General features: G+C 41.0%; 3 protein-coding genes across 9 annotated transcripts in view; 2 read left to right on the top strand and 1 right to left on the bottom strand.

Moving 5' to 3' along the window:
- esamb (endothelial cell adhesion molecule b) overlaps positions 1-6,330 on the top strand; it is a 54,002-nt gene extending 47,672 nt beyond the window's left edge. The window contains exons 5-8 of one of the 2 annotated variants that reach the window (XM_047593359.1): positions 513-557; positions 3,782-3,904; positions 3,994-4,123; positions 4,974-6,330. In XM_047593359.1, coding sequence (XP_047449315.1) covers positions 513-557; positions 3,782-3,904; positions 3,994-4,123; positions 4,974-5,445 — 770 coding nt within the window. In that variant the 3' untranslated portion in view covers positions 5,446-6,330. The remainder of the gene's footprint in view (positions 1-512; positions 558-3,781; positions 3,905-3,993; positions 4,124-4,973) is intronic. The other variant, XM_047593360.1, reaches the window with a different exon arrangement.
- Positions 6,331-6,439: 109 nt separating this feature from the next.
- On the bottom strand, positions 6,440-11,518 carry acad8 (acyl-CoA dehydrogenase family, member 8). Its single transcript, XM_047593361.1, has 11 exons — positions 11,362-11,518; positions 10,755-10,855; positions 9,723-9,892; positions 9,255-9,364; positions 9,076-9,152; positions 8,848-8,985; positions 8,572-8,707; positions 7,795-7,892; positions 7,553-7,705; positions 7,361-7,463; positions 6,440-7,280 (listed from the first exon to the last, which is right to left on the bottom strand). The coding sequence occupies exons 1-11, from the start codon at positions 11,477-11,479 to the stop codon at positions 7,225-7,227; spliced, it is 1,260 nt and encodes a 419-aa protein (XP_047449317.1). The 5' UTR covers positions 11,480-11,518; the 3' UTR covers positions 6,440-7,224.
- On the top strand, positions 11,081-14,301 carry thyn1 (thymocyte nuclear protein 1). Of its 6 annotated transcripts, none has more exons than XM_047593366.1 (9): positions 11,081-11,167; positions 12,369-12,453; positions 12,965-12,998; positions 13,082-13,267; positions 13,345-13,413; positions 13,529-13,621; positions 13,697-13,792; positions 13,877-14,027; positions 14,106-14,301. In XM_047593366.1, exons 3-9 carry the CDS (start codon positions 12,975-12,977, stop codon positions 14,150-14,152), a joined length of 666 nt encoding a protein of 221 aa, XP_047449322.1. In that variant the 5' UTR covers positions 11,081-11,167; positions 12,369-12,453; positions 12,965-12,974; the 3' UTR covers positions 14,153-14,301. The 6 variants fall into 6 exon arrangements, with proteins under 6 accessions (XP_047449322.1, XP_047449327.1, XP_047449324.1 ...); XM_047593371.1 differs by having other exon boundaries at positions 11,126-11,167; positions 12,375-12,453; XM_047593368.1 differs by lacking the exon at positions 11,081-11,167 and adding an exon at positions 11,181-11,202.
- The last annotated feature ends 463 nt before the right edge of the window (positions 14,302-14,764 follow it).

The raw sequence follows: 14,764 nt of genomic DNA, 5'->3' as shown, positions 1-14,764 counted from the left end.
ATAGCAGAAAAGTCCTCAGACTCATAAAATGAAAACTACTCCGTCTGATTGTACACTGACCCAGGGTTTGGTCGCGCTGTGTGCACGCTGCTACGCCGCATGTGTACGTTCACCCTCTCACACGCCTTTGACTTCAAACACTGCGCTCATCTATTTATCTGCACTGATGTATGATAACTGGATGACACTTGAACTTAAATCTGCCATCGCTGCTTATCTCTTTCAGCAATCTCTCTCACTCTCTGTCTTCTCTCTCTGCTGATCCTCTCGTGGCACTCCTCATTTCCTGTTGACCTTGGTGCCTGCTCTAACAAGCCCCATGTCATTACTTGATCAACCCCCCTAAGAGGCATAAGTTGGATTTGGGATTGAAAGTGCACCGCTTCTCTCTCTTCCACCCCATCCTCATCACTTTGTAACATTCATTCACTACCTCTCATTCATGCTCACTGTCTTTGCCATTTTTCCTTCTGCAAAAAAAAAAAAAATCAAACAAAACCAAACGAACCCAGAATGGAGAACCTGCCCCCAGCCCATGCTTGTCCTTGGGTTCATGGGTAAGGAGGTTTTCACTCATACATTTTTCACCCAGTTCCCTCCAGATCCAACTCTCCTTTACCTGGTAACCTCGACCTCCCGAGGAGTTGCATTTTTCTGGATTTAAGATGACGCTCCTTGAGCTGTAGAAAAGCTTTAAAGGAAAAATAAAAATCAACCCTGTTACACTTTTACCTATGAAAGAGTCAGAAATAAAACCACACTCACATTTTGAGACTCTCCTTGAACATTCATGAATTAAAACATCAGTTCACATTTTTTCATCCACATAAGAACATATATTAACCCTGCAACATTATCCTGCATTTCGTCACTTCCGTACTTGCATATATTAATATTTCCCGATAAAGGGTTGAATTTGTCCTTTAAATCTTTTTTAGTCCTGTGATAGATATTGCTGCTTTTTTGCATTCATTCATTTTCGTCACATGTGCTAAAAATATGAATTTTAAAGAAATTGTTTCAATATTTTTGGGAAATCCAGCAGACGATTAGCTTGACCCATTAGCAAAGGAAACGCCTAAGTCTCACTCACATGTTAAATCTAACAAAAACAATACCAATATGTGACTATATAAAAAAAAAATCATTAGCAAGCTTGCTAACTAATGCTGCTGTTTGTGAACATTGGACAAAGCTTGGCTATCATTAGCAATTTGAGTTCACCATCTTGCTAATTGGGTTTTGTGGGTTCAAACTATTACAATTAGCAAGATGAGTTCAACTCAAACAGTTAAACAAAGCTAATTAGTATTGTGGTGCTAAGCTAAACTAATTAGTTGCTAGCTGTGTGCTAGCTAAAGCTTTTTACTTCTTTACTACATGAGGGCTTCATCCATCATTTCACCTCAAAATAACTACATCTATTTTGCTACATTTGAAAATCACTGTATATGCAATATTTTGACATTTTGGGCTTTTTAGTTATTGAATCTTTTGGAAGATGCTGTAAAGAATATTGGAGTATTGTTGAAATGAAGATGAATGAATGAATATAAAGGCAGTTGTGTCCCGTATGGTTTTGTAAATCCCTGTAGAATGCAGATTTAAGTAGAAATCTAGTCATTAAATCCTCATCCCTTATCCCCGTAGGACTGAATTCATGTTAGCGAAGTCAATCGTTTTGAATTTCTCCTTGTTAAATAATGTGCCTTACTGACATGTGAACTATATGTACTATATGTGTGGTTTTTGTCATTAATTATGAAAACTAATCCTTCACGGGCAGATCACCGCCCGTCATGCGAGGTGCATGACGATACCATGAGCTGCATATAGAAAATCTGTTGATACATGTCATGCATCAAGGCTTTGACAGATGCTCCACATTGACCTCACGGTGACGGCAGCATGATATGAGTAATGCCTCCTCCTTGATGTGAAGCAGCACCTCCTGTAACGTCAGATGCTCTGCAGCTCTGTCGCCTCTGGGACCTGATCGGGTTTGAACATGCCCCAGGCTCAGAGTCAGCTGACATGCTACTAATCTGCCACAGTTGGGTTTGCTTCTTCACAGCTGGTTTTCAATCCTGGGGATTAAATAATCAGAGAGGGACAGGTGCCTATCACACTCATCCGCAACTGTTTTATATTGCACCTGCATTTATTTTGATCCCCCCAACCAACAGAGGCAGGTGATACCAACATGTCAACAGCTGTTTTGATGAATTACCAAAGTTACATAATTGTGTTCACCTACCTACATTAGCCTGAGCTGGTGGTGCAGCGGCAGATGGCGCAGACAAAACTCAAAGCTCTTCTAACTTTTGGGATGAAGGCAGCTGTTTGGGCACAATGATTGTTAAGGATTTTCTGGTTTCTCGCATTATGTTTCTGGCCGGTCTAATGCGAACTTTGACATTTCATCTGGGATGATTTGGATGAGTCCCTAGGTTGCATTACTTTTCTCTCTTTAGAGATTGACGCCGACTTTCACAAAAACAAGACGCCGCCTGTACAGCACATTTTCTGAGTCCACAGAACACTCCACGCATTTCCTACGCGTTGTCGCAAAAGCAGCGACACTTCAGATGAAGACGTGCTGAATGTGTGACGTTCAAGATTGGATTTTAGAGGATTTGTGGTGATAAGTCCCTCATAATGCTTGTTTATTTTACTATAGCCTGTGTTTGTAACACAACATTTTAAAGCCAGATGTGCCAAGAGCAGCAGATTGTGAGACAGATGCACTCACGCACGCACCCGTCGCCGTGTCATGACCTTGGTGTGAGAAAACAACAAGTGCTGACTAACTTCATTGTGAGGCAAGATTGCAGAAACATGAGCAGTAGCATCAATGCATACAGTAGGTAGTGGAAATGAGCCAGTGGTGGATTACGTTGTGGATTAGGAATACGAATCAGCAACTAATGGTTTAACACTGTTATGATACACCAACCAGCCACAACATTAAAATCACCTAATGAAGAAGTGACACGGATTCAGTCTTGTTAAGACTTAAGGTTCTTCTGGGAAATCTCATTCGTGGCATCCGTGTGGTTGCTATTTTGATACTTACCGTGACCTGAACACTCTCATGGCAACAGAAAAGTTGTGTCTGGCGCCATATGTTCCCCAGACAAGCGACGCACACACCATTCATATTCTGTTTTCAGCAATGGATGGCTGTCACCGTGGGCAACGTGACTGATCTGCAGCTACAGCTGTGCTGTGCTGTGTGTTGTGACACCTTTCTAGCAGAGCCACCATTAACATTTTCAGCAGTTTGGATCAGTGAGCCTTTGGCCGCCCCTTTTCCTTACTTGGATTACTTACTTGGATTTTGGTCCTGACCACTGAGGAACATGAAGACCTCAAAAGGGTTGATGCAAAAAAGTTTTTTGATATGCTCATCCAGCCATTAAAATCTGGTCCTTGTCAAAATCACTCAAATCCTTCCACTTGTCCATTTTCCTTGTTCTACCACATCTTTGAGGACAAACTCTTCCCACACACCGACAGTAACTGTATTGTTGAATAGAAATCACACAAATGTAGGTTACAGCAGCAGATATTATGAAGAAAAAGAAAACAAACCCTTCTCCTCCAGCTCTTTGGTTAAATTGTAATGATATTGCAACATTACAGTAGGTTTGTGTTTGGTGCTTTGACAAAGTAGTTCCCCAGCGTGTGCTTTTGTGCGTGTCGTAGACTTGTTTCACTCGCTCGGACGTCATGAATAAATGATGGTGGAAGTGTGAGTAACGGTATGGTTGTCTTGCAGATGAGAGACACGGCACCCTCAAGCTGAGCAACCTCACTAAAAGCATGTCAGGGAAGTACATCTGCCGAGCCAGCAACACTGCCGGCTCCGACAGCTGCTCCATTAACCTGGAGGTTATCACCTGTAAGCACACGGAGGAACCTCTGTTTTTATACGACACGCGTGCGTGGCGCTCGTTTAGAGTAAATACCTTTCTGTGTCGTGTTTCCCAGCTTCCAACGCGGGCATGATTGCAGCAGCTACTCTGGGGTCAGTAGTGGGACTGGTGGCCATGGTCCTCTTCCTCATATTCATACTGAGGCGGAAACGGGACACTGAGGAGGAGATAGCCAACGAGATCAAGTGAGTTTCACTTTATTAGACAGACGGGTGTTCCTAATAAAGTGGCCTAATGCAGCCTTGCATTTGGAAAGTGCGTAATGCCCTGTTTACTTATGTTGGAGGCTGAATATTAAAAACACCTGGGAATATAAAATCCAGTGGCCCTGTGGATTTCATTATATGGCACCTACCTGATAACTATATTGTGACTCCGTTTAATTACACAAAAACAATGTAATCTATTCTTTCAAGTGTGTGATTTAAATTCTGTAAAATAACACTTTGCTTATATTCTCGGGATTATAACATTATAACCTGAATTACTGTTACACATTTGCATTTTTCTGTCACTAAATAGATAGAATTATTTCTAACGTCGACAGAGTACAAGTGCTTTACTGCAAAATATGAAACCCTGGATGTGTTTTCTCATAGAACTTAAAGATTAAGAAATAAAAATATCATCACATTTTACATCTCTGTGTACAGCTAAGCTTTAAAGGGTCTGATTATGCATAAACCATATGATGATGTAGTAAAATAGAATTCACTATGGATTAAAAGACCCATACATTTATAAGTTTATCTTCTAAAACTCCACTTTATTCAAGAAAGATATAAAAATCTTTTGATTATAATATTTAAACATTATCTTTATGAACTACAGTCCAACATTTTGCTTACAATACTTTAATCCGAGGGACTTTTACTTTAAGGATTAGTATAGTTTTGTGTTTTTACACAAGTGACAGTATGGATCATTCAAAAACATTACAATGTGAAGTGTTGTAATGCAAAAATGCTAAAGACTAGAAGCGTTCTGCATGAGTTGATGCATTTAAGGGATTAAATTCTTCTCCATCTGCCGCAGGGAGGACGCTCAGGCGCCCAAGCGAGTGTCGTGGGCAAAGAGCAACACCAACTCCGACAACGTGTCCAAGAACGGCACGCTGTCCTCGATAACCACCAGCCCTCGACCTCGAGACCCCCATCAGCCCAACTTCCACTACCCCTACTCCCCGACGTCCGCGTCGGACACCGGCTCAGTGATCAACGCCTACCAGTTGCGACCCGGAGAAGCCAACCCCTTACAGGGCCTCCCCGGCTACAACATCGGAGGTACGCCCACCCGTAAACACAAGCGGCCTCCCAGCATGAACGGGGCCCCTCCGCAGCTTCTCAGGAGCCCCGCGGCCGCTAACCCCAAACGGACTGAGGGGGCTCAGCCTCAGGTTCCACCTCCACTCACTGTGTCCCCACAGATCAGCTCCTCCACGCTGACGCGCATGGGAGCCGTCGCCGTCATGGTGCCTGCTCAAAGCCAAGCCGGCTCTCTGGTGTAGCCGGCAGAAGCTCCTGTGATGGGAGATAAAAGAAAAGACATATAGAGGGAGTGTGCCCTCAAGTGGAAAGAACTTTCTCCATGAAGACTTGAAAAGTTGTGAAGGGGGAGTAAAACGTCTTGCACGTTGTTTGTGCTTGTGCAAAAAACTCTCTCTCTCTGGGGTTCGTTGAATGACTCCGTGCAGCGTTCCACATTTCGTTTCTTTTTTATGCTGCGTTCAAGCTCCACTAAAGAGGAATATATTTTTAATTACATGCTTAGAAAGAGAACTTCATTATTATGTCCAGCGGGTGTTACGGCTTCAGGCAGAAATCTGTCTGGACATAATAAACCATAACGAGCGGTTCCGTTTTACACGGTGTACAGTTAATATTTAGACAACGTTTCTATATGAATAACTTAAATATAAACACGTTTTTATTTACTTTACTTGGCTGTGTAAGGATCACGTTTTCTCAGGCACCAGTTCAGAGCAAAAATTCACGATTCAGGTCGAGCGTTTCACTTTCTTTGACCCACATTTGCTTCATGTTCACTTAAGGGTTGTTTATTTACCCTGCTGTTGCAGTGTCAGTATGGTTTCAAGATGTCTACTGAGAGTACTTTAATACTTTGAGTATTTTGCCTGTTATGCTAGCTGGAATGTAACCAAAATAGTGAGTATTATAATGACGTTGATGGTTTCTGGTTGTTACAAGGGTCTCGGTTCAGGAGATTTGTCAGGAAACAATCCAGCAGATTAGAATTAATCTGCTCCTGGTTGGTTTGTTTTCTTGTTGTTATGTTGAACTCTGGAAATAAGTGGTTTGTTGGTGTTGAAAGGCTACAGGTAGCATTGTAACAGAGTGTTGACGGTATTTTCAATAAAGCGTACCAGAGTGTTTGACGTGAATTACAAGCAATTTACTTACAAACACATCATTTTGGACACAAGCACTCACACAGAACATGTCCGTGCAGGTGTGATTCAGGGTGACAAACACAAGGCGGGCTCCTTTCAGGAAAGTTGAGATCATTTTATTTGGAGTGTGACATTTGAAGAGCAGCTACACAACACAAAACACAGTAACGATGCCGTAAACGTGAATACAAATAGGTTCTGAAAGGCCACTTTGAGGACAGGGATACCGGGGGGGATACAGAACGACCATTTTGGTCAAAATAATCCAGAAAAAATCAAAACCTCTTTTCACACATTAAGTAAAACCGTCGTACAGAGCAGCCTTTTATTAAAATAAAACTATATTCACAGTAGCAGCTTCACAGGAGCCACATTTTCTGGAAGAAAAATCACAAAGACAACTTGGATGTAATATTTAAATTCTGAACACTACCAGAGGTTTAGACAGAGAAAAGGTTTCTTTCATTATGTTCAGCACCAAAACTTTATCATTATTAATTCAGAATGATGAGACTTTTGGTAGAAGTTCATAAATAAAATGTTTACCCAAGTTGTGCTTACGAGCTCAACGCTAATGCTGGCATGCTGTTGTAACGCTGATGTTAAATTATAAAAGGGAATTCTGTCATTACTTTTTTTTGTAGTGTTGCAGGTGGTGCTACATGAAAATCCAAGGGATTTCCAGAAATACTCATTGTGGCCAAAAATGAAACAACTATTCCAATATTATACTAGAAAGAAAAAGGAATCTTCTAATGACTTTTTGCACATTTTTTGAAAACCTATCTTCAAATTCAAGACCAGTGATTCAGTAACAAACCAGACACGGAAAACCATGATAACGTGATCAGCCGGAGATCCGGGGGAACAGATTTATCACGACTCTGTCAGTAGATTTCGGGAAATGATCATCCTCATCACCTCGTTGGTTCCTTTCATGGGAACAAAAAAATAAATAAATCACACAAACAAAACGAAAACAGACAAATCGGATAGAGACTGAAGAGCTCACCCTCCAGGATCTGATGGACTCTGATGTCCCGTACAAACTGCTGCACCGCGTAGTCTTTGAGGTAACCGTACCCGCCGTGCATCTGCAGAGCCTGGTTGCAGATCTGTTGATTGTGGGGTAAATAATAAAGAATGACTTGCTTTGTTAAAAATAAAATCATAAATACAGCTTTTATCGGACAGTGTTACTCACATCAAAGCACTCGTCTGTGACGAAGAGCTTGGCCATGGAGCAGAGGGACACGGCTTCAGGTCGGTTCTCTTGCAACGCCTTCGCAGCCTCGCGCACCAGAAGACGGGACGTGACCAGCTTGGTGGCCATTTCTGCCAGTCTGAACTGAAGAAACTACCGACGCCACACAGAGACAGATACAGATTCGGCATGAATTCAAATCTGAACGCTCTGGTTCAGAAACGACAGTGAGAGTGACTTGCCTGGTTGTTGGAGAGAGTTTCTCCAAATTGCTTCCGTACCAGCAGGTGATCCCTGGCGAGCTGCACGGAGGCGTGCGCCGCCCCGAGAGAACAGGAAGCTGATGGTAGAAAGGTTCAAAGGAAACCCGATGAGTGACACCGCAGCAAGAAAACAGAAGAAAAGGTCTGACCAGGTACATTTCTCCATTTTGTTCAGTTTATCTAACTTTACCCCAAACTCCAAACCAGAACATGTGTAGAACGTAACAGCACAGTGCATGTATATGTTTACATAGAGATGACAGGACGCAAATTATAGCTAGCATTAATTAATGACTTAAGGAATAGAGGTGGGATTTAATTTTTTTTTTTTTTTACTTTCAGCCACTCCTTTTTGAGTATGTAAATTAAATTTGCTTTATTAGTATTTATTTTGCTTATTATTTGCTACAACTATGTATGCTTGTATAATAGACTTATTTAAATTTTCATATATGTCTATTTACTATTATTTTTTGATGAACTTTATTTTCCTTATTTACATATTTTAAATAAACCTCTCTTCTGCTCCGAGTGTACTGATACGAGTAAAAGCGACTTTTACTACTTTATGAAGTTTTTATTCATAACAACCTTACAAAACCATGCGTTAACCTCTTAAAACCCCATTTTTTTTAACAATATCAACATAATTTAAGCAGAGACTTGTTGCTGAAATGTTCGTTGCCAGTTTAGTCTGATCTATGAACTTGGACTGCGAGCATATCTGTCATATTTGATGATTGTTTTCCTCCTCACCAATATTAATCCTGCCACCGTTCAGGCCTTTCATAGCGATGTTGAAGCCCTGCCCTTCCTCTCCGAGCCGGTTGCTCACCGGGACCGCACAGTCCTCAAATATCACCGCCCTGGTTGGTTGGGAGTTCCAGCCGACCTGCAGGAAGCAAGAAGACGCAAGATACAAGAGATACAGAGATACAAGCTGAGTGCCTGTGACCTAATTCTGCCATCTAGTGGTTACCTGTGATCACTCACAGGCATTAAATGGTTAAGTGGATCTACACTGAACTCTACCTTCTTTTCTTTTTTGCCAAAACTGAGACCTGGCGTTCCTTTCTCCACCACCAAACACGAGATGCCTTTAGCTCCTTTACCGCCAGTTCTGCACATCACAACATAGACGTCTGTGTCTCCTCCGCCACTGATGAAGGCCTAAAATGTTATAGAGACCACTTATTTTAAAGAAACTGCTTATAGTTATTAATATATATATATATATATATAAACACAGATTTAAATGACCTTAGAGCCGTTCAAGATGTAATGGTCGCCTTTCAGCTGTGCAGTGGTCAGAAGTGAAGCAGCGTCACTGCCACTACCTGAGACAAAGATCACAGGTTTGTTGTGTATTAACTCCTCACCTCAGCAACTACAACTCATTTTATTCTATATCTTTAATTTGCATGTGCTTTCAGACTGACCTGGTTCAGTGAGACAATAGGACGCAAACTTTTCCATGGTGCAGAGATCAGGACAGAACTTTTCCCTCTGCTCGTTGTTGCCAAACGTGTCGATCATCCAGGAACACATGCTGCAAAGACAGGAGCATACACCAGATTAGCAGGCACAGACGTCCACCCACCGTCAGTGTATCTGTGGATATAAAATAATTCACTAAACCAAAAACTGAAAGACGGAAAGAAGACTTTCATGGGAGTGATTTTGTGATTGGGATTATTTTACAAAAAGCAACTTTCAGATTTGCAGAAGACATTGTTTCTCTATTATAAGTATAAATTGTGAATTAACTGACACTTTATAACTGGTGATAGATCTGGGTCATTTCCTCAAACTTTCATCTAGAAAAAAAAAGCCATCTTCTCCACTTATAAATCATTTAATCGTAATTACAGGTACAAGACTTCGTTGCCATGTGAGGAGGTCCGTACTTGTGGATACTGATGTAGGCTGTGGTGCTCACACATCCTGTGGACAAGGCCTCAAAGATGATGGACGTGTCCAGACGAGAAAGGCCCGATCCGCCAACATCTGTCTGAGTGTAGATCCCGCCAAACCCCAACTGGGCTGCTTTCCGCATCGTCTCCACTGGGAAGATTTCCTGTAGAGACAGGAAAAAAACAGAGATGGATTTATGCTGGCAGTTAAAAACATAGTAACAGTTTTATCAAGCAGTATCTAAAACAACTCCCCAACAATCAATGAGAACTGGAGAAGAAAACTCAAACAAATCCAGTTCCCTTTGATTTTGGTTCTGGACACAAATTAATCTTTTTGAAACTTGGCACTGAGGTCCACCTTACTCATAATCTATTAGTCTGTGTTGCACAGTAAACAATAGATAATCTGAGGGTTGCTAGGCAGATATCGGCGTACTAGTCATTTGTTTCAAAGAGTGTGTGTCGAATATCTCCACAAAAAGTACTGGATCTTATACAGATGCTCCTCAAGGATCATTACGTTACATGAATACGATCTGGACAAAGACGTGTTTCTATGACCACGTCTTATCTATTACTTCATAATTTATTAATAATAGTACAACTTTATATAAAGAACAGACAACGCAAGAGCTAGAGATGAGTGGGTAGACAATTCAAGAAATCCCAAACAAGTCCAGCTCCCTCAGGTTTAGCTCTGTTTTAAATCTTTTAAGAAGCCTAGTATCTTTTAAAGCTTGTTTTCTGCTTCCTCTTGCATGGCAGCATGCGGTAAGAAACATTTTGATGTATTCAATTTCATTTGCTGATGCATTAATGTGTTAAGATAAAATGAACGTGATTTCAAAATGACAGCAGTTTAGTATTTAAAAATTCTCTGCCAAAACACAAGATCTTCTCCAGATGCTCCTCGTGGTCATTGTGTGACAAAGAATACCTGCCTTTAGATGAGTGTCTCTCGCCAGGTGGTTACCTGATGAGATTATGAAGCTTAACAGTAGAATATGGATCCCTACGGCGTACCTTTTGGTCCCACTCTGCCATGTGTGGAGCCATTTCATTGGCTGCAAAGTCAAAGGCCACTTTCTGAAACTCCTTCTGCTCGTCTGTGAGTCCATAAGCAGCTGTCAACAAGGAGCAGAGAACATACAGTAACAATCAGAGACAGATCATATGTGCGTTTAATCAAGCAAAGTTTCGCAAATACCAGACTATAGGCTGTAGATGCATTTAAAATAAAGAAACTGACTCCAATATATCTTATATAATAAATATAAACAACTGATTCAAAGTATTAAATTAAGAAGTTCAGCTTTAACACATCAAACATCCCCCCTGTGACCAGAGGGGCGGTGTTAAGAAGGGGTGTGTAGCCTCCTCTGCTTCACGACTGGAGGACACACAGAGCCAAAACCAACCAATGACAGCCAGCTGAGGTGACCATCTTATCAAACCACGAACACGTTTAAATGTATTTTATCTTGTTTTAATAACAGTTGACAATGTTTTGTTTTGGGTGCTGAACAGCTGTAAAAACAAATTCATTAGCCTTTGAGCTAACAAAGTTAACGCTGTCATTCGTGTTTTGTCACATAAATCAAAGATAACAGTTTTATTTTCTGATACTTACGGTCGATACACGAAGCTATCCCTCGTCTCTGTGAGTTTCTGTGACATAATAAATAGCTGTTTCTGCAGATGTTAGAGCCCAGTCTGGAGAGTCTGGCTAGAGGTCTGATAGCCGCCATGTTTTCTTCCACAGTGTGCGTTATGTCACTCAGCCGCTAGTGCTGCTGGGTAATGTAGTTTTATTAACGTGGGATGAGGGAGTGCAGTCTCCAGACGCTTGCCCACACGGAAATTCTGTTTTTATATATAATTATTATTTACTACAACTTATAAGGAACTAATTAGAATTACAGCACACTACACTAAGGGCTTGAGAGGTGCCATCTTGTGTAAGTTAATGACGGTTACGTTGAGCTAAGAGTAAGCTAACGGCAGTAGCTTGTAAATAAATCAAGTGCACCGCTGACTTTGTTGACGTCATGTGTTGTGGGTTTTTTCGCGGGGTTTGAATGATTGACTGGCTGCTTGGCTGAAGGTAAGACCTGAGGATCTTTCTGGAGTTTATCTGCTGATCACACTTACTTTTAAACATATAACTGTAATGATAGGTGCATTTTGTTTAGTTGTGTTGTTGTTGCTAAACTGCTTAAACTGCACATGCTCATTATAGGTAGAATTAAGAACACTTGCATAATAGAGTAAGTTCACATTGGAAACCACAGATTGGTGCACCTTTACTTCCTCTCATTATACTAGTACCGAGTATTAATTATGTAGCTCAAGCACAATGTATCAACAGCTTATTGAAGATTAAAATGTCTTTTTTGTGGGGGAGTTTAAGCTTCAATTAGATATAGAAATTAGAAATAAAGATATATCCTTTTAATTTAACATGACTGAAGTAAATGGCTTGGACAAATTACATAGTCCATTCATTAAAAAATCTAAATATTATGACCTAAATGTTCAATATATACAGTCAATGTCATAAACAGGATTAACTTTTGTACTGTTTTGGATGTTTTTTTTTTTCGTTTTTTTTTTTTATTATTTTTTTTTTATTTTCAGGTGCAGTATCATTTGAGAGGTCAAATCTGCAGCAGTGACCCCAGACAAACAACTAAAGCCATAAAGAAGTAACAGGGGAAAAACAGTAAGTTATTATGAACCGCAAGGAAACCAGACTTGAACATTATAAAGTCAGTCAAGCATAACATGGAAAGACAGAAATGGCACAACTGAAACTGTGTTTTACTTACTGCATTTTGCATGACATTAATAGACACTGAAAGCTTCTTCTTGTATTGTCGAAATCTTGCAATATTTTTATTTAAAAAAAAAGTTGTGGTTCTAAATTCGGACTATGCTCCAGGATCTCCCTATGCTTTGCAGCATTTATTTTACCCTCTACCTTTGCAAGCCGACAAGAGAAGCATCCCCATAGGGTGATGCTGCCACCTCCATGCTACACAGTGGGGATGGTGTGTTTGTGGTGAAGTGCAGTGTTTGGTTTCCACCTTTAGTCTTCTCTTGTCAAAAAAAACAAACAGAAATTATGTAATTATATTGACCACAATTCAGCTTATCAAAGCAATAAAAGGTGAATACATTTTATAGACACTATGTTGCATCAGGTGACCCAAACCTGTCATCAATCTTTACAGGCTCCGAGAGATGTCACCAAAGAAAAAGGCCAGAGTAAGTAAAATAACTGCAACTTGAGGTAAGCCGCTGGAAACATTGAAGTAAAACGTCTTATCTGATGTCGTTTTTCTAACAAGCACCTCAGCAACACGGGCAAAGAAGATGACGGGGAAAGTGTGTCTTCGGCTGGCGAGAAGAGGAAAGCTGCAGCTTCTGCTGGAAAAGATAAGCGGAGCTCCGAGGCGCCCGCTCCTCCACAGTTCTGCCGCTGGCTGATGAAGTCTGAGCCCGAGAGCCGCTTTGAGAACGGCATCGACGTGAAGGTACCGAGCCTCGTTAGAGAAAAAAAATCAAATGTGAGCTTGCCGCCTTCGTCTTACGCTCCCGGTTCGTTCTGCAGTTTGGCATCGAGGATCTGAAGGCTCTGCCCGAGCAGACCGGCTGCTGGGATGGCGTCCGCAATTATCAGGTAGAGCCACAAAACCAGACTTCTGGCAATGAAAAGATGTTTATCTGAAGAAAGGGAGCAGCGCACCGCCTCTCACCGTCTGAAGAAAATAATGAGTTCTGTGTGTCGTCTGCAGGCGCGCAATTTCATGAGGCAGATGAAAGAAGGGCAGCTGGCTTTCTTTTACCACAGCAACTGCAAGAATCCGGGGATAGCAGGAGTCATGAAAGTGAGTCCGTCTTCTCTCTTTTGAATAAAGCTGCTGACGGGCGTGAAGCTCACCTGGATTTCCCCCTTTTTCCAGATCGTGAAGGAATCTTACGTGGACCACACTCAGTTTGACAAGAAGGACGTTCATTATGATGCAAGCAGCAAACCACACAACCCCAAGTGGAGCATGGTGAACTAAACATTAAGAAGTACAGATACTGATTGTGATGGTGAAGCGTATGATAGGTGCTGACCTCGTCTCCTTCTCCTTCAGGTCGACGTCAAGTATCAAAGAATGATGAAGCGCTATCTTCCTCTGTCGGAGCTCAAGAAGTACCACCTGCAGCACCGCGCTAAGGGAGGGCCCCTGAAGGACATGGCGCTCTTCACAAGGGCCAGACTCTCTGTCCAACCCCTCACCACTGGTACGTACAAGCCAATGCAATACGGATATTTTATTATGTAGTTGATTAATTGATGGTTAACAGTTTGTTTCCTTGCAGAGGAGTTTGACTTCATCCTGAGTCTGGAGGACAAACAGCCGCTATGAGGAGCTGACATCAGTCCAGTAATTATGTAACATCTGTCATGTTTTTGTTAATAATATTAAATATAAAATCAATCTGTCACCCACTGTATAAGAGATGGATTTGTAGGAAGAAGTAGATGCAACAAAGAATATAAAGTGTAATCTGAAGCATAACTTCAGGCTTTGTTTTATTACTCAATTTAATTTGTGTGAAGCAGCATCAGAGGGTCATTTCAAACGGATGAAAATAACTGGGAACTGCATGTGTTGCTAGCGAGAAGAGCGTCTAGTATTACTTGATTAGCCTGTTCCTACACAACCTACAATTTAAAAAAAATAAATAAAAAATAGACGTGATGTTCAGGTGTTGCGTAATGAAATAATGATAATGTAAAATGCTGGTTACTTTGCACACTGCTGAACTGAACCCCAAAACAAAAATTTCAATTATACAGAAATCAGCATTGAATGGTCTGTTATTGAGATGCTAATTACTTGTATGTAAAAAAATGTGATCTAAACTCACATTTTTGTTAAAAGTGATACATAATACAGTTACAATTAACCCATTTCGTACACTGTTTTAACACAAAACAAAGGATTTAGTGCAGTACAGTAAAAAGCATTTGTGTT

The sequence above is a fragment of the Mugil cephalus genome, chromosome 9 (genome assembly GCF_022458985.1).
Source record: "Mugil cephalus isolate CIBA_MC_2020 chromosome 9, CIBA_Mcephalus_1.1, whole genome shotgun sequence".
NCBI classification, from domain to species: Eukaryota; Metazoa; Chordata; class Actinopteri; order Mugiliformes; family Mugilidae; genus Mugil; species Mugil cephalus.
The sequence above is the reverse complement of the archived record's forward strand: the minus strand, read 5'-3'. Positions and strand labels throughout refer to the sequence as shown.